Source organism: Cuculus canorus, chromosome 4 (genome assembly GCF_017976375.1).
Source record: "Cuculus canorus isolate bCucCan1 chromosome 4, bCucCan1.pri, whole genome shotgun sequence".
Taxonomy (NCBI): Eukaryota; Metazoa; Chordata; class Aves; order Cuculiformes; family Cuculidae; genus Cuculus; species Cuculus canorus.
Window position 1 is genome coordinate 15,370,173 of NC_071404.1, and position 24,669 is coordinate 15,394,841.

The 24,669-nt window shown below is 37.8% G+C and overlaps 2 protein-coding genes across 3 annotated transcripts in view; one reads left to right on the forward strand and one right to left on the reverse strand.

Annotated features, from left to right (window-relative positions):
* Positions 1 to 475: 475 nt before the first annotated feature.
* On the forward strand, positions 476 to 12,938 carry ZNF518B (zinc finger protein 518B). Of its 2 annotated transcripts, XM_054065773.1 has the most exons (3): positions 476 to 590; positions 6,598 to 9,808; positions 10,793 to 12,938. In XM_054065773.1, exons 2-3 carry the CDS (start codon positions 6,799 to 6,801, stop codon positions 10,828 to 10,830), a joined length of 3,048 nt encoding a protein of 1,015 aa, XP_053921748.1. In that variant the 5' UTR covers positions 476 to 590; positions 6,598 to 6,798; the 3' UTR covers positions 10,831 to 12,938. The 2 variants fall into 2 exon arrangements, with proteins under 2 accessions (XP_053921748.1, XP_053921747.1); XM_054065772.1 differs by having other exon boundaries at positions 6,598 to 12,938.
* A 148-nt stretch (positions 12,939 to 13,086) lies between these two features.
* CLNK (cytokine dependent hematopoietic cell linker) overlaps positions 13,087 to 24,669 on the reverse strand; it is a 53,491-nt gene continuing 41,908 nt past the window's right edge. Inside the window, exons 13-19 of the mRNA XM_054065774.1 lie at positions 22,076 to 22,094; positions 20,020 to 20,095; positions 19,229 to 19,269; positions 17,833 to 17,966; positions 17,386 to 17,463; positions 17,100 to 17,255; positions 13,087 to 13,893 (exon numbers count right to left, since the gene is read on the reverse strand). Of these exons, the coding sequence (XP_053921749.1) occupies positions 13,747 to 13,893; positions 17,100 to 17,255; positions 17,386 to 17,463; positions 17,833 to 17,966; positions 19,229 to 19,269; positions 20,020 to 20,095; positions 22,076 to 22,094 (651 nt within the window). The 3' untranslated portion in view covers positions 13,087 to 13,746. The remainder of the gene's footprint in view (positions 13,894 to 17,099; positions 17,256 to 17,385; positions 17,464 to 17,832; positions 17,967 to 19,228; positions 19,270 to 20,019; positions 20,096 to 22,075; positions 22,095 to 24,669) is intronic.

Sequence of the window (24,669 nt, forward strand, 5' to 3'; positions counted from 1 at the left end):
CCTTCTGCAGATCTTCAGTGGGCTTTTGTCCTGAATAGCCTGGTAACATTAGCAGGCATTCACTTGAGGCCCATCTCCTTTTCCAGGTCACTCAGAATCACCAGGTTGGAAAAGACCTCTTGGATCAACGAGTCCAATCATTTCTATCAGCCACTAAACCACGTCCCTCAGCACCTCGTCTGTCTTTTAAATCCCTCCAGGGACGGGGACTCCACCGCCTCCCTGGGCAGCCTCTGCCAGTGCCCGACGACCCTTTCTGTGAAACACTTGTGAGCGTGTCGAGAAGCTCCGCTGTCCCCGGGCGGCTCCTTTTCCTCAGCCACACACATCGCGGAGCGCCCCAACCCTCCGCAGCGGATCCCAGCGGATCGCAGCCCATCCCCGTGGCGCCGAGGGCTGGTAGAGCTCTACCCGCGGGCGCGGGGCGGCGCTGGCCAATGGGGCGGCGCGGCGCCCGTGAGCTCAGTTCCGCCGCCGGGGGCGGGGCCGGCGGGGCGCGGGGGAAGGAGCGGCGGGAGCGCGGGGATGCGCTGCCCGGCCCGGCGCCCGGCCCGGCCGCTCTTGTTCTCCTGCGGGCTCCGCCGCGCCAGGTAAGGCCGCCCCGGGGGAAGGGGCCGCGCGGTGCTGCCCCCTGCGGGCCGGGGGGTCCGCGGGCGGCCCGGCCTCGGGCGGGGGGGATAACGGGGGGCTTATGGGGCGGCGAGCGGCTGCTGGTGTGTCCTGGGCGCCCTCAGCGCCGCTTTAACCCGCCTGGGGTGCAAAGCTGTGGCCCAGGGTCGTCGTGGGGGTCTTCTTCTCGAAGAAAAGGACCTTTCGGGTTAGTAACTGTATGGCTGAGCAAAAGGGGGCATCCTCTGCTTCGGATGCGTGTTGTGTCCTTTGGGGTAAGAATTCTTTATCCTCTGTTGTGCCCTTTAGAATAAGAGTTCTTTAGTCTATACTGTGCTGTTTAGAGTAAGAATTCATTATTCTATGTTTTGCCCTTTAGAGTAAGAAGTCTGTATTCTGCTTTGGGCCCTTTAGAGTAAGAATTCTTTATTCTATGTATTTTGCCCTTTATAGTCTTTGTGTTGGGCCCTTTAGAGTAAGAAGTCTTTGTGTTGGGCCCTTTAAGAAGCCCTTATATTGTTTTTGGAGTAAGAAGCCTTTATATTGTTCTCTTTAGAGTAAGAAGTCTTTATATTGTGCCCTTTAGAGTAAGATGCCTTTGTATTGTGCCCGTTAGAGTAAGAAGTCTTTCCTCTGTGTTGGGACCTTTAGAGTATTTGGGTGTGAGAATTGCTTAATCAAATCCTACATTAAGTGTTGTTGCAAGAGAATCTATAATAAAAAAGTATTGCATTGGACACTTGAATGTAGAAAATGACTGAACTCATAGAATCATGGTATCACTAGATTGGAAAAGACCTCGGATCATCGACTCAAACCATTCCTGTCTGCCAATTCTTCTATGTAAGCCACCAAGTGTTACAACAGATGTAGCCTAAGTGTAAAATGACTATGAATTCTTCTAAATAAGCAACCCATTGTTACAATAGATGTAGCCCAAGTGCCCTGAAATACACGTTTTATATATAAAAAAATATTATTTTTAAGAAGACTTAATTATATCCTTCAGGACTTTGTCAGCATTCTGTTCTGCATTGTTACTACAGATAAGGTTATTGCCCAGGCTCTTTTCATCCACATATTTACGTACATTGATAATTTGAGCAGGAATTAAATTTTTAGAACTAGATTTTAGTGTCTACATGAGCGTTTTGAGGACTAGATGTGGAGAAATATATTCTTTTAGCACGTCTTTCCCCTCTTCTCCCACTTTCTTCAGTGCCATACTTCCTTGCTTTGTTGCTCACAGGCCTTAAAGCTTAGAGTAAGGTAGCACTAAACACTAGTCAGGGTGCTTTGGGTGTTCAAAGAGAATTTTTAAATGGTTGTAGATTGTATGAAATGTGCTGCATAAATTTAGAAGTCGATCATACATGTCATGATACTGAGAAAACATGTATGAGCACTCTCTAAAATACTCCTTTTGATGCAGCTGTTATTTGAGGGTGTGTTGCTTAGGTTATTGCAACACCACCAAGCAACTGAATGATAATGTCAGAAATGTGTATCTTTCAGATACGTATAAAGCTGAGCCTCAGTCCTAGCCTGCAAAGCAGACCTTAATTTCAGCAGAACACCGTATAGTATGTATACGTATCTGCTTTCTTACAATTCCAATAGACATCAATAAATTGGACATTTTTTCACTTATGCATTTGAAAAAGTGATTTGCTTTCAATCACTATTTTGCATAACTTTATAAGTAGTAAAAATTTTGAATGTAATTAATTGTTTTCTGTAGAGTGAAATAACTGTATATTTTCATAATAAAAGTAAGCTCTAAAAAACTGGTGTGTGGTCTTTGTTCTTAATTCTCTGCATTGGCATTCCTCGCTCATTTTGATGGAAAAAATTTGTGGATTTCAGGTACAAAAAGTGTTATGACAGTATGATTACTTGTTATTGTGAAACAAAATGTCTTCTTCAGAAGAAATGATTGTAGGTAAAATTTCTTTTGTTAATTTGTATCATTTAGCTTTAAGACAAAATACATTCTTTTAGTTAGCACAGTATGCTATATTTGAGTGAAGCACTTTGGTTCTCTTTCAGTCATTAGGCCTAAAATTAGTGACTTATAATTTGGGGCTGCATAGTGTGGTCAGTAGAGCAGTTGACAGTGCTTAACAGAGAGAGTCAATTGATGTTAAATGGGTAGTATGTGATATATATGTAATTGTAAAATACAGACGATAATTCTAAGCTTCCACAGGGATTTAAGTTTTTCAGAGACTTATTTTATGCTCTGCATCTTCCTGGTACAGTGATGCACAAGTTCTTCCAATTCTGTTTAAAATCCTTTGTTTTAGGAGATGACCTCTATGGGTGTTTTGATATCAAAGCAGACTTAGATTGCTGGATGCACTCTTTGAATTTAGCATGCAAGAGGTGTATGCTTTGCTGACAATAGGTCTTATTTATCTTATATGATAAATGTATGCTGTTCATTGCACTGATTTCATTGATAGCAGCAGATAATATGAGATGAAGTGAACTAAACCACTGGAAAATAAATACTTTTGTTTGGAAAGGTGATTGAAGTATCAATGCATTTGAAGTAAATGGAAATATCAGGAGTATAGAATGATGGGAAGACACTGCCTGACAGTGGCCGCATCAGTAGTTTATCTACTGCAATGCAAAATTACTTGTACTGGATGAATGTGTCACAGTCAGGCTGCACGTTTCTGCTTATTTTTTCTTGTTTTTAATTGGTCATTTTGTGATATCCATTGTTGGAATGCCTTTGGACTGCCGCAAGTCTGTTTATCTCTGAGTCTTGAGCGGCAAGATTCAAGACTTACTGGAGTGATGTGAAAGGTGGGAATGTTTCCCTTTGTTAAATGCCCCACTTTTTAATGTTACTGAGTTTCAGATGTTTGATAGAAGTGAATGAGAAACTGTTCTGTTTTCCTTTTTCTGTGTACCTCTTATGTTTCTTCCATTTTTTTTCAAAACTAGGATCTTTACACTTCTTCAATTTCTCTGAATTCAGGTACTTACTGTATTTCAGAGTGTTTTTGAAAACTTTCTGAATCCATTCCTGTAAAGATAGGAACTAGAATTGATTTTAGCATTCCTAGTATTTCTTACTCCATTCTTTATCCATCCTGTTCTTGTATTCACCATTCAGACACCTCGTAGGCTTTTAGGTCTTACTTCAAAGATGTCTTTGGGTTGGTCTTTGTGATCTACGTTTTATTGTAACTTGAAAATTTGGGTATGTATCTTTTAATTAAATCTTCTGAAGCATATCTCTCTGAACTTTTTAAATGTCAAAACAAATCTTTAGCAGAGCCCATGCTTTCCCCCCATCCTCCGCGTATCCTCCTGGAGTGATGGATGCTGGATTGCATCACCTCTCTCTGTACTTTGGTTTCATTTTTCAGAAGTAAACAGAAAAATAAAATGAATGAAATTACAATGTACTTCCGGGGTTGTTTTATCAAAAATAATGCTAAGTGGGCCTGTTTGCATCAACATTTCTTGTTAACTATTCAGTGATCAGGAAAGGTTGGTGAAAAATTAGATAGGGAGGCAAGAGTGGTGTCCCTTCAGCATCACTTGGTTAATCAGTTCTTTTTCACCTTGTACTGGATCTAGCTGGGGAAGAGTTAAACTTCTTCATAGCAGCCTTTCTGGTACCACGTTTTGCATCTTTGGCTAAGATAGTGTTGGTAACACACCAGTGTTTTTCCTGTTGCTGAGCAGTGTCTGACAATGTCAACGTTTTCTTTTTCACCCCTCTCTGCCTCTGCCACAGTGAGTGGGCATGGGGTGGGCAAGAGATTGGGAGGACATACCACTGGGACAGGTGACCAGAATCAGTCAAGGTGATTGTCCATACTGTGTAAGGTCATGCTCAGCAATGAAAGCTGGAATTAAAGGAAGAAAGGGATAGGGAGGTTGACTCCCAAGCTGGCTGTTGCTTGGAGACTGGCCAGGCATCTGTCTGCTGGTGGAAGGTGGTGAGTGATTTCCTTTGTGTCTCCTCCTGTGTCTGTCCCTCGCCTATTAAGCTGCCTTTGTCCAGATCTGCAAGCTTTCGTGTTATTCTCCAGTTCACTTCCCTTCCTTCTCATGGAGGGGTGGGGAACCAGGAGTAGATGTGTGGCTGCTTTGCTGCTGGCTAGGATCAACCCTCAGCAGAGCTGAAATGCAGCGGCCCTGGCAGGGGAAGAATGGTCCATCTGAGATTACAGGAAACATTTATTTTTCTTTTTCTTTCCTCTTTACAATCTGGATAATAGAGGGCATAATGTCACCAACATTAGAAGTGCTTAAATAAGCTTCAGATCATGATACAGTAGTCATGTATATTTTCCTCCTTCCTGGGACGCTGCCATTGATATGTTTTTCACATTGGAACATGGAGGGTTTTCGTATAGGATTTTACAGCTGTCTGCATTGCATTGAGATGAGATTACTGCAGTCCTAAAAACTCCCTACTGAGGAGTTTTAAAGGTGTGCAGCCATCAGTCTGGCTAGAGAGTGAAAAGACATTATGTTGTCCCTAGCCAGATTTCTAACTTATTTTCCCTGTTGTTTGGGGTAATATCAGTATTATTACTCTTTGCAGAGATGCATCTTTAGGGGGCAGCATTCTTATTGCAGATATTGGCAAATGGAGCACAGGGAGATGCAAGGGGAACTTTCTAGATCAGATCCTTTTTCCTATCAAGCCGTGGTGAAGATGTACCATGGTGTAAAGTTTTCCACATTCGCGTAGGATTATTGTAATAGATGCTAATTAGATGATCTCAGCACTGTACTTTTTGAGTCCAAATCAAACCCTGCTCTCTATAGATAAGCTTAGAGAGGTACTGGATTTCAGAAGCAAAAGCCTTCTGTAGTATGTATTGAAATCCAAAGGAATCTAGAAGTAACCTCGTGAAATAGGGTCTGTGCATGAATGCAGAGCTGTGTAACAATTATTTCTGTAAGTAAGAATGTTTGAATGAGAAAGATGTTGAGTAGATTTTACTTATTGCTGTTGGCTTTGGACTTATTTTATCTTATTTTATGTATGTTTCAAAAGGCTAATTTAATTGTTTGTTTTCCAAATAATAGTGTTTTGGCAAAATCTTAAAGGCTGAGATATTCATGTTAAATATAGGAAAGATACAGTAAGAGTGCTGGAACCTGTGGGGCCAAATATGCTGCGCAAGTTAATATGGTGTTTTACACTGATGATATTGTTCTTCACTGCCTTTCATTGTATTATTTTGCTCAATTGCCACAATCTGTATTATCAGGATGGATTGAATTATTTATGTGACTGTCCACATATATAGAAGTGATTATACTGAGATATTAATAGAAGTGAAAGTAATTAATTTTGCAGCCACAGATTGTTTTGGCTTCATTAGTTTGAGAAGACTTGTTATGAATTAATGTTCAAGAGTGTTTGGGTTTGATACATTAGCACTGCTTAGAAAAGAACTTCCTTCTGTACTTAGGAATTTCCATGCAAACTGAAAAATCTTTATATTTAGAAACTTGTAGTTGCATGTTTCTAGTAACCATTGTAGTCACTTTCCTTTTTCCTACTGGGATTCACAAATGAGTGGTACCTGCAATGTTTTGTAGTATCTTTTCATGAGTTAAGGACTGTATATGAATTGAAGTCATATTCTGCTCGGTTCTGTTACCAAGTATCAGTCTTGTTGCACTTAAAAATACATCTCTTAAATGTAAAATTTTTCATGACATGGAAATATCATGAACTCTTTAGCCCTTAATGCATACCAGATACTTTTATGAATTTATAAATATTTTTGAGTATGAGCAAATGTTAAAGGATTATTTGATTTGGTGTGTTTTGCTTAGAGTTAAATGGTTATATGTGCAGAATAAAATCAGTGGTATATTAACAGTACCCTTGCACTCTGTAATTCAGTGCTTGTCCACTAAAAGTCCAATTATTAGTTTATTGTATTTCAATGATGGGTGAATTGTAACTGACTTAATCTTCTTCTTTTTATTCTTTAGTGCTGCAAGTTGATTGAATAAAGTTAAAAGCATGGAATACTGTATGGACGCAGTTCCTTAAGCACCGCTTCTTCCAGAGTATATATTCTGCAGATTGACTTGAATGATTGGTTGGTAAGCGGCAATACACAAGACTAATATCAAGAAAACCTTCTCTTCTCCTGCTGTGTTTGACAAAACTGGTGCAGAGTCACATCTGAAATGCAGTTGAAAAAGATGAGGGAAATTTTACCGACACTGTATGCTGGACAGGTTAATGATGAAAATAATACCTTAACTACATCGCCAAAGCAATCTTCTGAGGACAAAACAAATCCATCAAAAGGGGATGGTGAGCAAAACTGCTGTTACCAGGGATCTGAAGCTGAGATTAATACGTTGTCACTGATAAGCTGTGTAAAATGCAGAAGTGTTCAGAAACTTTCATTGCAAGATATAGAAGAGCATAAGAAGCTTGGGTGGACTGAAGATAAAATTTTCATCTGCAAGAAATGTAGTAGGATTACACCACCAGCTTTACATTTTGTTCCCAAGGGTGCCAATGCTGTAGAGTTTGAAAAACCTGAAAAAAAATCCCAAAGTAAAACTCATAAAACTTTTAAAGTTAAAAACTTTCTGCCTGGTAAATACTACTGTGATAAATGTAGATTTTCAACAAAGGATCCCCTGCAGTATAAAAAGCACGTAAGTCAACATGAAGAAATTAAATTTATTTGTTCCCACTGTAATCATATATCCTACACCAAAGGAGAATTCCAGAGACATTTAGTGAAACACACTGGAACTTTTCCGTATCATTGTGAATACTGTGAGTATGGTGCTGTTAGGCATGATTATATAGTAAAACATACAAGAAGAGTACATAAAGCACCCATAAAACGGCTGTCAGATGCTATCATAAACCATAAGCAAAAGAAATCTTACTTGTTGAGTCAAAGTGCTTTATTCGAAAAACAGAAATACGATAAAATTCCTTTTCAGAATGAGCTTTCAAATTCATCTTCAAATATGGTTTGTGAGATTCCAGAAAAAGTAACTAAACTAGTCTGTTTGTCTCATGATGTAGAATGTAGTGTAAATGCAGCATCAGTCCCGGATAAAACAGTATTGGAGTCATCTGAAATAAGTGTATGTGAGAATCAAAGTGTGGAAGTTGAGGTTTATTCTCCAAAAATGGAGCCATTACAACCTGGGATGCCTTTAACAGTAATTGCACCGTCTGAATTTGTAGTTCCCTCTAACTGTTTAGCTCAGATAGTAGAGATTAAAATAGCAAATGGAGCGCAACAGCTTGTTCTTAAGCTAATTCCTATCAAAGAAGGAACTTGCAAACCTGTGAACAGCGCTGAAGAGGAACTTGAGAATCAAGGTACAGAACTATCTGCAGAAGGAAAAAAAACATCTAATGTTTCTCAAAATGAGTTACTAACCATGGAAGTGAATGTAGACAAATTATCAAGCATTAGTAACCAGCTTAATTTGGACAGTACGTATGACAAGATTTCTGAATGTCTTTTTTCTGATTCTCAACTCTCGGACTGTAATTCTGCATCTGTACAGAAGGAAGATGCATCAAAATTATGCTTCCATTTGGTGAAAGGTATTGATGTCCATTCAGGTGTCATAGAACTTTGTTCTTCACCTCTGGTGGTGAACAGTACTGAAAAAAATCCTGATCTTAAATCCTCAGGTTGGGAAGTAGATAGAAAAAATAGCTTACATAGTGACTTGCATTGTTATGAAGAAGGTGTGGCTATACCCGCTCCAAAACACGCTGTTTTTGAAGAGAAAAGTTCCAAGAACGTTTCAGTAGAGGCTGTTCGGGAGGGCAAAAATTCTTCCTCTTCTGCAGTCTTAAAACAAAAGGAAACATTGCCTCTAAAGAGGGATGAAAAAGAATGTAGGAGTCTGCCAGTCAGCTGTACAGAAACACATTTAGCTGGCAAGAGCTCTGATAAAAAACCTGTTCTATCTTCTGAAGCAGGGAAAAACTTCCATGTCACTAAAACTCCACCTTGCGAGCACGTGACTTTTGGCTTTAGCAAAGAAATGAGAACTGAAACCATAAGTCAAAGGAACAATCTTCTTCTGGAATCATTGGAACTACAGAAGGTGGAAAATAAGGGCAACCTTTTTGAGGGACCTGTTATTTCGTCTGTATTTTCTCTTAGCTCTGGGGCTGAAAATGTTCCAGATGGTGTCAGATGGGATGATGCAACACACAATAAGAAGTCAGCAACGTTGCTGTGTAGAAAGATTGCCCAGCTCATGTCTGCTGCCGAGTCTAACATGAAATCCATGCCTGTGAGATGTCAGGCTTCTAGTAAAAAGATGTTTTCCCCTCAAGAAAATTCAGCAAGCTGCGAGAGGGTTGTTCCTGCTACTAAAGTGGAACAGTCTGCCTGTTTGCCTCAAGTGCATGGTGAAAACAGTGTGATCGCTAGTGAAGAACACAGTGAAGGTCAGCTGCTTACATTTTCAAGAACATCTAAAAGCAGGGTAACTAAAAATTCTCATGTTGCTACTCCAGTGTTTATCCCCAAAGGGACAATGCTGAGAGTGCTGAAGGCTACTAACAGTCAAAACTCAAGTGGAATAGAAAACAGGAGTGAAATGTCAGCTCCTTCTGTGTATTGCAGTGAGATGTTTCTGCCTCGTCCCGTTCCTGTCAGTGGTTCTGAGACACAGAGCAGTAATTTGCCATATTTGCCTAATCAGAGTGAACTGAGTGCTCGGTCCCGAAGTATATCACTCAGGCAAAGACCAAAGCGAGAGGCAGGTGTTAAAAATAGTAGGAAACAAGCTAATGTACCATTTCAGAAAAGCAGTGGTGGAAATAAGCAAAGCAAACCCTACTCAAGAAGTCAACTAGGTCCCAGAAATAAGGCGAAGCAAGCAAGCATCAGGGAACTTCCTAAGAGGAAGATGAGAACTCAGTCAGAAAGCAGTTCAAGTTCTGACATGTCGTATCTGTTGACAGCAAGGCGTCTTCGGCTTGTCCCTCTCAGAATGAATCAATTAATAAAATGCCCTCGTCGTAACCAGCCAGTTGTGGTTCTAAACCATCCGGACGTTGACTCGCCAGAGATAATTAACGTCATGAAGACTATCAACAAGTATAAAGGTCAAGTCCTGAAGGTAGTTCTATCAGAAAGGACAACCAGTTGTCTTGGTGTCAAGCGTTATCGGAAGCGTCTTACTCTTCAAAATGGTGAGACAGGAAACCAAGCAAAAAAGCGGAGTATGTTAAAAATGAAACTAAAAAAGACCCATAAAAACAACTACCAGGTGGTGGAAACTTCACCACCTGAAACACTTCAGTGTATGTTTAAGTGTTGGTTCTGTGGAAGAGTATATATGGACCAAGAAGAATGGATTAGTCATGGACAGAGGCACTTGATAGAGGCAACCAAGGGTTGGGATGTTCTTTCTCTTCCAGCAAAAAAGCATTAACTGAGAGGCTAGAGGAGGATTGCCTTCTTATTTTTAAGTAGTGCCGCTAACTTGCTTGGAAAGGAAGATTGACACAACTTATTTTGCCAAAAGGTCTCTGCTGTTAGAAAAGTGGGAGAGCAAAGCAGAGCAGAGTTACAGAGAGACAAAGAAACCAGTAGTGAGGATTAAGCACTGCTTTGCACTGTTATGTTTGGAATTTGTATTGAAGGTCAACTTTATCTGCTCCATAGGAGAAATTTGAAAAAGACTTGCTATGCAAACATCTTTCTGGTTACCATTCTCCATGCTAGGATACTGTGCTGTAACTGGTTTTTGCTAAGTCTCTGGATTAAAATCTCTGACGATGAGATCTTTGTAGATTTAAAGGGTTTAGTTTGCTTTATTACAGCATGGTGTTTCAGAGATCAAGTATACATGTACTGAGGAGCACCTTTGATCCTCTGTGGGCAGCAAGTGTATCTCATAGATTTTAATGGCAAATTAAACTCCATGCATAAGAAATAAAACTTTAAATGCAAGTACTCTGTTTCAGTGAAACACAAACACTTCTGCTGACCTCAGAGTAGATACAGAGGTGTAAATGAAAAATCTGTGGGATTAAAAACTACTTCCACTAGGTCAGATAGCACTAAAAAGTTTAATGTTGTTTAGTACTTAGTCTTTACCTAGCCTGTATTGTGTAGATGTGAGGAAAAAGAGCAGAACACTGACAGCTTTCTTTACCATCTTTGTTGAACAGGCAGAGCTGGAGATACCCTTCAAGGCATGGACTGCTAGGAGAGAGAAGCTTTTCTGTGTATGGTCTCAAGGCTGATAGAAACACATTTGCAGAATTGGGCATTTGATTAGAACTCTAGTAAGCAAGTTAATACTTCTTTACAGGGAGAACTTGCTAAAGACTTTTCAAAATGAAAAACCATGTTGCACAGCTTTTATATTGACAGTGTTGAAACAGATTTTCAGTGCAATCTTTCATTCTAGAATTTGCGTGTTGTGAGACTACATTTTTTGTAGGCCTCAATTCTTATAAGCATGTGCCTAGTTACATATGTACGTCTGATGTGTATCTACCGACTTCAGTGCAGTGTAAATGTTGTTCAGTTGCTTAAACACTTTCCTATGTCAGGGCCAAATTTCAGGTTTTTAGTTGAGAAGAGGGATGGGTGATACTGAAGTCTGATGTTTCTGTACATGAACAATAGCTGTCTTTCTTCATCTTGTCAGTTTGAAATTGTTTTGAAATTGTTTTAAAATTGTATTGAATGAACTATATTGAAGCACATAGTTACAATTAAAATAACTTCTTAAATTTTTACAGATAAGAAAGTCAATATTGATTCAAATGCTGGATGTGTGTTCTATGTTTGAACTGGGACTATTGAAACATGGGTAGTTCCTGACTTTTTCACTGTTGATGCATTTTTGTAAACGATTTAAGCTGGGAATATTTTTTTTTATATACTCTAGCAGATTATACATTTTTTTTATAAAGTATGTATTGTTATCTGTATTGAAATGTAAATATTTTTAAAACTACATCTGACTGAGGTTTATTTTCAAAACCAGTTAAAACCTTGCTTTCCAGTCATTTTGCAATACAGTGTTAAAATCCTTCAGATAGTTGGTGCTTTAATTCAGATTTTTTCATGATGCTCACATTGAAAAATTTTGTATCATTAATATTGGACTGACCTGTTCCACAGAACAAACTTCCTTTTATCTGTTTTGTCGATAATAATGAAATGACAGTTCTCATTTTGTATTCAAATGGAATTATATTTTTTTAGTGGGTACACTAGAGGATTTTTTCACTTCATATACTTTGATGCCAAACCTAACAATACTATTTGCATTTTTGATTGTGAAAATATCTTCCATTTTAAAATTCTGGCATATCACATCTAATAAATATTGCAATTCTTAACGTAAGAAAAAAAAATGATTGAAATTCCTCCTTTGAACTTCTTCAGTTCAGTTTACTGTTTGAATTAATTTTGTCTCTGCAGAAGTTACTAAATAAATAGTTTTGAATTTGCTTTGTGAGAGTTGTCACTGGCAAAATTAGAACATTCCTTATGAAGGCTGTAATGGTGGGCCAGGGGAAGTGTTGCTGCTCATCAGTGTAAACTGCAGGTAGTTTTCCTTATGCTAGTAATGCTTGTCTTTTGTGAACAAGTTTACTGTTTTAGTAAACATCTGCAAAGCTTTATATGTCACTGCCATAATCTGCTACCTAAATTGTTAAGATGTGGCTTTTTCATGGGTTTAATTCAGAAAATATTTTTGTTTTAACATGAAAACATTTTGTAAGTTAAGTTGTATGGTGGCTGTGAAACTCTTAAAGCAGCATGATATCACACTGCTTATCCTTTTCATGAGCTCTGCTGTCAAACTCTGCTGAGCAGCTTCTATGCTGTTAATTTTCATTCTTCTTTATACATAATGTCATGTCAGAATAATTTCTTTCAAGTTTAACAGTCTCAGTGTTTGGGAGAAATAGTCATAATGAATGTGCTCTTGCATTTTGCTGCAGCATTGAGAAATCAAAAAGTTGCAAGGAAATAACAGGCAACTGCTAAATTTATTTTTACAGCTACTTTGTGTCACTACATATTATATCCTAAACTGGGTTGAAATGTCAAGTTTTGATCTCGAGTGATTTTATTCTTCTTGTTCCTATTCTGCAAGGATAAAGTAATGGAAGTTGCTTTCTTGGTAGATTCCAATAATCTAATCAAACTTCTCTGCGTGCTTAGAAAGGAAGATTACGGATGCTTTGCAGAAAAATACAAAATTTTGCCTTTTTTTTTATAATGAATGTAGTTAAGCCTTCCAAAACTCAGATTGTATGAATAAATATTATTGTATGTTTTGTTTGAAAAATATCACCTTCTCGTTGTCTTTGATATACACTGGAATATATTTTCTTGCTGAGTTTGAAGCACATGTGCTGTTCTAACTGATTTTTTTATCTCTATTTTTACATATAGTATAAATTCAAAGGGACTGTTTGTGTAATGGTCATACTAAGTGTTTGAAGGCTCAGATATGGAATAAAAACTATCTGCTACTTAAACTAAAGAATAAGTGTTAGTTAAGTAATAGAATAAAGCTAGCTTTATAATCTGCTCTGAGACTTATGAACACTAGTTGATACCACCCAATGACTTCAGTGGCTGCTGAGCACAGCTTGTAATTGGGCATATAGGTAAGCATGCTAAATGAAATAGTTAAACATTGAATACTCGGGTAAATAGCATTTCATGGGTATTTTTAAAAGCAAGACTATTTTATATATGACTGTAGTATGTTTTATTAGGTTTTGCTACTGACTGAGCTTCAGTGGCACTTAGGTATGCAAGACTGAGTTTGGGTGTCTTGTATTAGAAGGTACAGTGCAAGATAAGTAAATTGCTCAATTGTTGTCAAAATATTAGGATTCGGTCTCTCTTAACACTTTTCTGTGAATTAAAACAATGGCATATACTTTACCTGTATCTTCTAAGTTAAAAACAAGTTCCAAGCATAAAAAAAACGGAGTAGATCTGTATAATCATTGATAAGAAGTTTTTTTAGTGGAGCATTTACAATGTTTCATAATACTACGGGAAACTCCTAGTGCAAAGGCTAATCTGATTTTTGACACATTTAAATAATTTTTCTACTTTCATCTCTATGAACAAATTGGTGATACTAAGGCAGAAAATATCTTTTACACAACTTGAATGGATATGTAAGGTAGCATTGTTCTCTCCGGATTCCTGATTTATCTTTTCCGTCAATGAGTGTGATTGGAACATATTTGTAGAAGTCTATCATTTCTTCCATAGAATTAAATTTCTGGGGGAAAAAGGAATTTTGTAATCAGTGACTGAAAATGAAATTGCTAGATGATTTTATCTATAACATTAAAATAATTGCAAATGATAGTATTAGAAATAGGCAATATTTTGCATAGAATTTAGATTAGATTACATTACATTACATAGAAGCAATCATAAAAAGAAAAGCACTAGAATTCAATCCTCTTTATTCCTATGTGTGCTTGTCCTGTGTAGGAGAAAACAACTGGCTGCTTAGGGCAAAAAAGGAGCATGCTTAAGCCCTGAGAATGAAGTATCACCAGTGAAAGTTTGTGATGCCATATGTAATGATAGATTGCGAAAAGATGTTTCAACTACAATTCATTGCTAACTTTCCCATGTCAAAAGTTATGCTTAAATAGCATTACATGATACTTTACACTGCAAGTTTCTTTGTACCTTTTTAAATGTACCTTTTATTTTCACATTCAGTCTACTGAGAAAGTTGCTATGAAGCCCCTTTAAAATATGGAACAAGAAGGGTCTCAGCAGGGTTTTAGTCTTGTTCTCTGGTGTCCAAGACAATGACATCCTCCAATCCTGTTTCTAAAATGATGAAGGTGTGGTTTGAGATTCCTGAATTGGATCTAGCAGCCATGGAAGGCTATCTAAGGTATTTATCATCATCTGGCCTGGTAGGAGTGTCTTAATCCAACCACATCCAACCACAGCTCTCACCACCACATCCTTAAGCTATCAGTATTGCAAGCTTACTGTGACATTGATACTTGTCTTGCATTTCTGTTATATCAAATTTGCTATAAGTATGGGCATTCACTGTATGCATGGTAGTATCTAGTGGTAGTTTCTGTCATCTCCACCTGATCCACACCTGGTTTATAATAAGAGAATCTGATTAGATCTGTGATTTGGTGTTACTGTTCCTGTATTATTTCAAGATGAAAATTATTTGATGTCAAAACCAGGGTGCTAAATTTTTTAAGTTTTATTTCCATAATTTTTACTTGTGTATGTTTGTTCCACTTCACTGTTTTGTCTTTGCCATATGTTCAAGATCAATACTGCTACTAGAAATCTGGACAAAACTATGGTTTGTATTTCATGCCATAACAAAATAATCCTATTTTTTTTCATTCTAAATTTACTCTTTATCAGCACAAGTTATTTTCCTGTTTTCTTATTTTTTTTTGTTGGAAAGTTAAAAAGTTGTACTGTAATTTTATCTGCTTTGGACCAGAAGTAATGATTTTTTAAAATCAAAATGTGATGATCAATGCTTTTTCCTCCTCTTTATGGCCTTAGAGGACTATATGAGTGCTGAACTGCATATGAAAAAAACATATTCTCTGTATTCAAGAGAAGCAATATTGAAAAAGAGGGCTTAAAGTAACAAGTAATGATTACAGATTTGGCCTGGTAGAGCCAAATCTAAGATGTGCTGCTGGTTATTAATTAGATGCTTGAAATTCTTATTCTGGAATTGTAACTTTGCAATTTGACTGTTGTGTCTCCAGACCTACTGTTTAAGGTATGTACTTCTTGTGTGCAACTTGGAACAAACAGCTAAGTCATATATTTTGGTATTTCCTGATATGGGAGGGGTTGTGTTGGTCTTCCTTTTAGTTCACTAAGAATTTTTCAAATTGTTAGTGTATTGTTCAGTTAATTTTCTCATTGCCTTAATTGCTAAATCTGGTAAAATAATGAAAAACCAGTTTGTCTTTATTCTGAAGTGTACCGTTCACATACTACATTATCCTGTAATGCACTGTATTTCAGTTCCATTTATTTTTTTTAGTCAGTTATTGTTTCTTATTTGACCCATTTTTTTTTTCACAGCCATTGCAGGAAGACTAAACAATGTAAGAACCACAGAAAACTAAATTTGCTTTCTCCTATATCATCCAAAAACTGTAGGAAGTTATCTGGGAGGTTCAGTTCAGAACACTGCTTTTTTTTTTCAGGACACTGAAGGCTCATTACAGCAATGCTAGGGTGATGGTACTTGGAGTAGTTCTTGATTAGTTCTACCCTTCTGCGTTTCTGAACAATGAAGGACATTTTCCCCTAAACCAGTGTTCTTGAAGAACAACTTGCTGGCATTCTGCCTCATTTCTGAAAGCTCATGAACCCTATCCAGTGTTTTCTAAAGAGAGTCCAAATGTAAATCTCAGACCTGCCAAATTTACCAGGTTAGGGTCAGGTTTGATTTCAGTTTTTTTTTCAAGTCTGTCTATAGAAAAGGTAAGTTTTAAAGGTATTGACAAATGTAAAAAGGATGTAATTTAAGACTGAGCTACAAAGCCTTTGCTCTTCACTTTATTTAGTTTTCTGTCTGTCATTTACATAGCTAATAACCCTCATAATACTCATAGTGGATTGTTTGCTTTTTTTTGCTGTGTAGCTGGTCCTCCCTTATGCTGAATTTCATTTCATGCTCATGCTCGGCTGAGCATTTTTGTAGGGTTTTTTTTTTTTTTTTTGTGAGTATCACATCTTTATAGAGATGACTGTTGCAGTTTTAACTTCATATTTTCTTGTGTGAAAGACATGCAGATACAGTATCTGTTATTTAACCAGATAGAATAAGAATTAGACTCTTACTATGATTATAATTGAATTATGTAAAAAAGCATTGCTAATGTAAAGGGATATTCTAATTGAAATTTACCATATGTGAAAGAGTGATTGGTGAGGATCCATATGATTTAATTACTTCTGAATATCCATGATGACTTTAGTCCTATTTCCTCATTTTTTTTAAATGTACTGTTTCTGCTTTTGCTATGTGAGACAGACAGTAGGAGACATCATGCAGCAATAATTGCAACAGGCCATGCTATCAGATATGTGGAATTGTATATATTTTTAAATATATAGTTTAACAAGTTAAAAGTATGCTAAAATAACATGTAAGGGAAGACTTTTCTTTCCCCTTTACTTTGCAGGTGTTACTTAGAGTAGGTAGAAGGATTCTAAGTACTTAGGCAATTTTCACATTGATTTAAATTTGAATTTGAGCATAGTATGTGAAATTGTTTTTTAAATTATTATCTTGAGGTTGCAGAAACTTTTGGACATGGCTGAAATGAGAGCATTGTAAAAGACACTGTAATGAAACACAGTTTATGTGAAAGAGTTTATAACTAGTCTTTAGTATTAAGAACTTGTGAAATGCAGCATAAAAGCTGTAGCCTTGACATTATGTGGGATTTCACTTACGTCATCTCCTTTGAGCCCCGTTCCCAGTGCATATTGTTGACTCTCTTCCAGAAAACGTACTTTAATGTTGTATACTCTTCTTCCATAATAGACAACCAAAACGTATGGTTCAGCGTTTGATTTCTTTGAACAATCTCTAACCAAGAATGTCCCATCCTGCATGACACAGATTTAAGTTATGGATTGTATAGTTAGTTCAAAAGAAACCCTGTAAGCCTTTGTGGACGCTTTACAGACATTTTCTGCAAGAGATTACACCCCAGATTTGAAGATAAACTGTACTTACAGTGTTTTCCTGTAACAGTGCCTTCTCTGCTTCATGGCGATTGTATTCTCCAATGTACCATTCATATTTGTTTAAATCCTTAAAATTAAGATAGAATAATCAGCGTATAGAAATTAACCACAGCTTGGCAGGAACAAAAGCCAGTGAGAACAAATTAGATATAGTCTGCATTTGAATCAAGTTTAGCAGGGTTTATAAAAGTAATTGTAATGTATCTATATTGAGAAGTCCTACTAGGAAACTGGAATGAAATTATACAGTAAATTCTTATTTGCGATTTCAGGACTCATATTGGACTGTTTTCAGGGGTACTGAATACCCACAGCTTTCAGACCATTTAATTTCCTGAGGAAATGTTTTCCGTAAACATTAGCTCTTATGGTTTGTGTGCCCTTTTGTGATAATACTTTTTTCTTAATACCTGTCTCTTTATGAAGTGTTCCTTACCTTTCCAATGGGTTGTGTAAGAGATTGCATTTCCTGTTTTACAATTGACTGTTTTGATTTATTTTTGCATGATGGGTACGGTGCAGGAGGTGGTGACTTCTTCACTGACAAATTCTCTACATTTAATGTGGATCCTGTAAAAGTAAATTCAGATGGAAAAAGTTGTATTTTTTAAGCTTAAGTTATAGTTATATTTTATCCGGTCAGTTTTACTTAGTAGATCTGAGAATACCATTTACAGTTCAAAAACACAGTATTGTGGTATGAACCTTTAAAACATAGAGCTGTCAGTTATGACTGGTCTTATGCTAGTGCAGAACCAGTGATTTCAGATTCGTGCCCCAAGCGATATGATGCTTTAATTTCTAGATGTTTACTAATTAGCACCACTCTGCCAGCACCACTTGAGCACATAAACATAGTAAAATATCAAAGATAAACTATAATGAAATAGCAATTGCTAAATAAAATTACAAAATACTATGAGACTTTCGTATTCCACAAGTGTAATGGTTCATTCTGTTCTACTCTCGCCTCTTGAGCCCTTGGTGTTTGTGTCGGATCAGAGGTGCTGTTAAGTTAGATCATACTAAATGTGCTTCTCCCGTTGCCAACTAGCATTGTTTCCGCCACGCTCTAGAAACCTTAAAGGATTTGGAGGTTCTGCTATGGCAATATTTCAGTCTGTTCTGTGCCTTGTTTCAATTGACAAATTTAGGACCACACAGTGAGATTGCTCTTGCATTAAGGAAAAGATGGAAGTGGTTCCTGGCTTCGTGTTCCAGCCCCACACTGCGCTCCTGAGAAGGTGGCTGACGGAGGGACCTTACCTAGGGGAAAACAGTCCTTCCAAAGCACATGTGATTCATTGGCTGTAGATTCAGGGCTGCTATTTACCAACCAGACCCGGCTCACTGTATGACTGGGGAGCCCGCCAGTTCAGGGGGTGGGCAACAACACAAACAGAGCTTGGGGTAGTGTGGGAAGCTCAGGCTGAGTCTGACTAGGATGCACCAGAAACGTCGTGAGAAAAGCAATTGTGTATGTTCAATGTATAGTCAACTGCGGTTTGCAGGTACACAAAATGAGGGAAAAATGGTTAACTGAAGATAAAAACCACCATATCCTGCTCTACAACAGAGAGCATTTTTGTTTCATGCAGTGTTGGTTGGAGAAATGACCTAATGTTTATTATATGAGTGAGAAAAATGTAATTATCAATAACTTCCATCTTTTCCTTCTGGTTACTGATGGAAGAGACAGTACTGTTTGCCAAAGTGATATTTCATTATGTTTTTCCTGTTGTTTATGCTTTTATCAGTTTATTGGTTTTCTGCTTGTACACAGCATATGACAGAATATTAGCCTAGTTTTCAAAGCAATCTGGGGCTCTTACCTGAGCTGCAAGTGTTTTCAGAGCGCCATGTAGATTCAAGGCTAGGAAAAAGCAATGAATGAAAGTAACATCAGAAGATTATTTCTGTTAGTAATACTATTTAAGTAAGAGTCAAATTAGAGAGCAGTGCGTAGCAGTGCTTCCCTAGAAGCCCCTTCCTCTGCTGATTGCAACTTTGGACTTTTCTGGGTTTGAGATGTTGATTTTATATTTAGCATCCTTTGACAGATTTCCATTAATTTCACCAGCCTCTTTTTGAAGTTATGTAAGTTTTTACTCTCCACAGGAGTATTTGGCAAGAGTTTCACATTTTAACTGCACTTTAGGAGGACGTAGGTTTAAAAGTGTAGAAAAGAAAGATCTGTGTAGGTTAGAAAAGAAAAACGGGAACAAGTGTGTCTTTCTGTGGAAGAATAATTGGCCTTTGAAAGGCCAAGTATTATATTCTTTGTATATAAAACTAGAATAGAAGGCGGAAGGGTAATGCTGAGGCTGGAGAAGGCAGAGCTTCTTTATATAATGTATTTAACATCCTATCATGGAAAGTGATGCAAAAATGTAATACAGCAGTATGGTATTAAAGATAAAAATTGCATGCAGTTAGAATGGCTTGAAAGCAATTCCCAAAGATGGTTCTTGTCATGTATCAGAGCAAAACATAATGTATCACTACATGGCATAAGCAAGTGATATCATCTTGCTTTTATTGCATAGTGAAGTGTGAATTGCTAGAGTAGAATGTTTAGTCCTTGAAGTATCCAGTACAAACCATGAAATGCTTATATTCTTACCTAGCTTCAGGATGATCCTTTGGTTTGTACTTTTGTGCTTGAGAAGATATTTCAGGTTTCTTCCCCAAATCTGTAACTAATAGAATAAGAATTTATTATTTTCTTTTATTTATAACTGACAGTATCTAGCAACAATCATGAAATAAGTTAAATGAACTAAGCAGTTCCATAGAAAAATGTAATAGGCTGCAATCAGCTGACTTCAATGAGTCAGCTAATGATTTCAGTGGGAAACATTTATACTAGTAATGAATGTTAAATAGTGAGTGTTACAGGTTTTACTGATGCCAAATATAGCTTAATATAATGGTAAATAATGTAGAATGCTGTACTAGAAGTATATATAGAGGGTTGATAGATATATAGAACAAGATAGTCATTGAATGTATTAATGCATTCAATATTATTTTTAGCTGAAAATCAGGAAGCTGTGCCTTAATCTGCAAAAGAAAATGCCCGAGGAGATTATGAACTCATTAATACAAATTTGTAAACAACATAAAAATAACGTAGCCTCAGTCTGACTCCAGAGTATTTCAGAGTAATGTTTTTGTTGATGGACCTTCATGCACACATACACAGTGAGTAGCTTAAGCTTTTTTTTTCAAAGCTGTTTGTACATCCAAGGAATTGACATGTTTTTAAAACTTTTTCTTTTTTTTTTTTTTTTAGCAAACCTGTGGTTTATAACTTTAAAAACCTAAAACTTTTAAAAAACTTTATTTTGAAAATTCTCATCCTCAAATTATGGGAGAGGAGCAAGGTGGAGAGAAGGCTGGTGTTCTCTGTGCAGATCACATTAATCCAGTCTTCTTTCTTTAGGATATCCTTCCCTCAGGTTTTTAGGACCCAGCACTCTTATTTTCCTGAAAACACTAAGACTTTGATTTGCTTAGAACAAATGTTATAACCTGGTTCCCCAAACAGCTATAATTAATGACAAGTTAAATTCCTGTTTTCTACTACATCTTCCACAACTGTTGATGTCAGTCTAAATCTCTCTATTCTCAGCAGACATATACTTAGAATCATAGAATTATGAATAGTTTGGGTAGGAAGGGACCTTAAAGATCATTCAGTTCCAACCCTCCTGCCATGGGCAGGGACATCTCCCACTAGATCAGGCTGCCCAAGGCCCCATCCAACCTGGCCTTGAGCACCTCCAGGGATGGGGCAGCCACAGCTTCCCTGGGCAACCTGTGCCAGTGCCTCACCACTCTCATAGTGAAGAAATTCCTCCTTATGTCTAGTCTAAATCTGCCCCTCTCCAGTTTATACCCATTGTCCCTAATTCTATCACTACAAGCCTTTGTAAACAGTCCCTCCCCAGCTTTCCTGTAGGCCCCCTTCGGGTGACTGGAAGGTCACTATAAGGCCTTCTCTTCTCCAACTCCCTCAGCCTGTCCTCGTATTGGAGGTCCTCCAGCCCTCTGATTATCTTTGTAGCCCTCCTCTGGACCCCTTCCAACAGCTCCGTATCCTTATGTTGAGGATTCTAGAACTGGACACAGTATTCCAGATGAGGCCTCATGAAAGAGGAATAGAGGTGCAGAATCACCTCCAATTTGCCTTCTGGACTGTGAGCACACATTGCCAGCTCATCTTGAGCTTCCCCAAGTCCTTCTCTGCAGAGCGGCTCTCAATCACATCATCCCCCATCAGGTACTAAAAACGGGGATTGCCCCAATCCAGGTGCAGGACCTTGCACTTGGCCTTGTTGAACCTCATGAGGTTCTCACAGGCCCACTTCTCCAGCCTGTCCACGTTCCTCTGGATGTCATCCCATTCTTCCAGTGTGGCAACTGCACCACTCAGCTTGGTGTAATCTGCAAACTTGTTGAGGGTGCACTCAATCTCACTGTCAATATCATTGATGAAGATGTTAAATGCTGAGATGTCTCTTATTCATTTAAATATAGAGCCAGACGACCTGATGCTACATAGCAGGATTGATGTCAGATTCCCATTAGGAATTACTAGGCTGAATGATAAGCTATTTTGTTCTTGGAATATGAAGGAAAGACAACAAATTAATATAATGTTATTAAATACTAACCTTTTTCTCTTCCAGATGCCTATATGAAATGATAACACAGACAGTAAATATTTTCTTTTGATTATGAACTCAAGCTTACCCCGAAGACCCAACAATCATTAAATTTAAAATGATTTAGAAACATTTAATCATTAATGCCTGATAACTTTGTAAAAAACTCGGGCTGAATGCTGATTTCAGTCCACTAGAAACTATGCGAATTGAATTTTTAGAGACATAAGCAAACATATTGGTTTACAGCACTAATCGCCATTTTATGATGACTGTTGTGCTCCAGTGTAACTTATAATATGGTTCGACTTCAGTGGTCGTGTCTTAAATCAAGAGGTTGATTTTGGTTGCTCCAAAGATTAAAATCAGTCATTTCTTTTGAGGTTCCTTAACTGACAGTGTGATTATTTTTGCTATTATGGCAGATAATTCATTCAAAATCACTGTGTGGAGAGTCTTAATTCAGTATATTATGTTACAAAGAAATGAATGACAGGTGTCTAAAGACCAGAGTTTGGCTCATAAAATTTCACTGTATTTCTGTGTTATTTTAGTTCATATGAGAATGGTAAATATTTTGTTTGTTAATTTGATACACACAAAAATATAATACATAAATATTAAAAGAGAAGATTGTTTTACTCTTTGCAGATGTTGCTCTTTCAGTCTTCCCTAAAACTCACTTTCCTCTGTAATGTTTACCCATTACTTACAAATCCATTCTGATTCAGATCAGAAGAGACCTTGGCAGGTTATGAGTGCAAGATCCTACTTAAAGCATGGTGAACGGCAAGATGAGACTTGGACATGGAGCTTTGACCAGCTGAGTCTTGCAGACCTTTCAGAGCATACATTTCACAACCTTTCTGGGCAACTTGTTCCAACATCTTCATAAATACCCAATAATTAGTTTTTCTTCTTTTGTTACTGGTTGAAACCTCTCTCGTTTCAAGGTTGTGTCCTTTTGTACTTCCACTGTGCACTCTGTAACATACTGTGCTCTGCGCTCTTGATGATCATCTCTTGGGGACTGGCAGGCTGCTCGTGGGTTCTCTCAGAGCCAACCCCATTCCAGGTTAAGGGAGCCCAAGAACATCAGCTTAATTTCACAGAGCAGATGCTGCACACTCTGACTGTACTGGTGACCCTCTGCTGACCCTCTCCTCTCCGTCAACTAGAGCCCTGTGCAGTACTCCAGGTGCTGTCTATTTGATAAAGGGATTAGTTCTTTCCCTTGATTTCTTGGCTATGCTTCTCTTGGTATAACTCATTATGCTGTTATCCTTAATGGCCACCACGGGCGCACCAGTCTGGCTCATGTTCAGTCTGTGGTCCTCAGGTCTTTTCAGCAGAGCTGCTGCAAAGGGAGTTAGCCCATCCTGGGGCAGGATTTTGCATTTTTCCTTTCCAGCTTCAGGAGGTTCCTTGTGACCCTTTCTTACTGCCTGTCTGGGTCCTGGGGAAGGGCAGTCCTGCTCTCAAGCCTATTGACCTGACATTTGGTGCCCGAAAGCCTGACAAGAGCACTCTGTCTCTTCCTCCAGGTCACACTGAAACTGTCTTCGTATCTATGTGAATGGGAAGTGATCCAATTCAAATTTTATATTTTCTGTGTTACGAGATATACAATGTTTCTCCTTAAGATGTGGCCTAACTAAAAGCCTGGTGGGAGCCGCAATATTAGTGCGGCTGTACAGTGCCTAGCTGGAAATATTAATTTCAGATGTAAGACATTTGTTATTCTTGGGAATGTTTTCATATTTGGTTTGTAATGAGTCAGTATCTAGGACAAGACATAGCTTTTAATGTTAAAATATTCTCTTTCTTGTCAATAGATAGATTTTTTTTTTTTTTAGCATTAAATGTTAGTTGCAGTATTGTGACCAAACCATGTTTTGTAATGATTTGTCAAACTAAAAGTTTAAAACCATGGGAGGAGTGAGATTCGCAACAGCCTCCCAGTCAGAGCTGCAGAGGATTAGAACTCAAAGAATCTGAAAGTTAGAGCTAGACCAGTCTATAAATTTGTGGAACAGCCTGCTGTGGTAAGAAATGGCTGGGCATAACTAGCATAAAAATTCCTTTCTCTATAGTAGGGGGAGGAGAGGGAAAAGGGAGCTGGATCATAATGGGCGAGTTTTGTTCTGGATTTAAAATTTGTCAGTTTTTTATTTCTCTTATTGAAAAGGATCTTCTTTTTGAAGTAGCCTTGTATTTACATCACAGTAATACTATTACACTTCTCTGTTGACCTTATAACTTCAGTTTTCTGCTTTTAAAAATAGACGGTGAATATATTTCTCTGAAAGAGAGTGTCTCTCCTGCTGCTCACTGTTCTTGGGCATCTACAGCATCTGGCAGTTATGAGATGGACTTTTATGTGGATACTTGAAAAGGTAGCTTTGCACTGTATGTGTGTTTTTATTACTGCAAGCAACTTCAGGAACTTACCTGCCATTCAGAGGGTGGCAGTATTGCAAATGCTATACTCATTAATGATGGATACATTTATGACCCAAAGCTAGTATGATTCTTTTTGCCTAATAGGCTAAAATACTGTTACAAGAAAGGCTGTGCGACCAGAGAATGTGTATAGGTTTTAT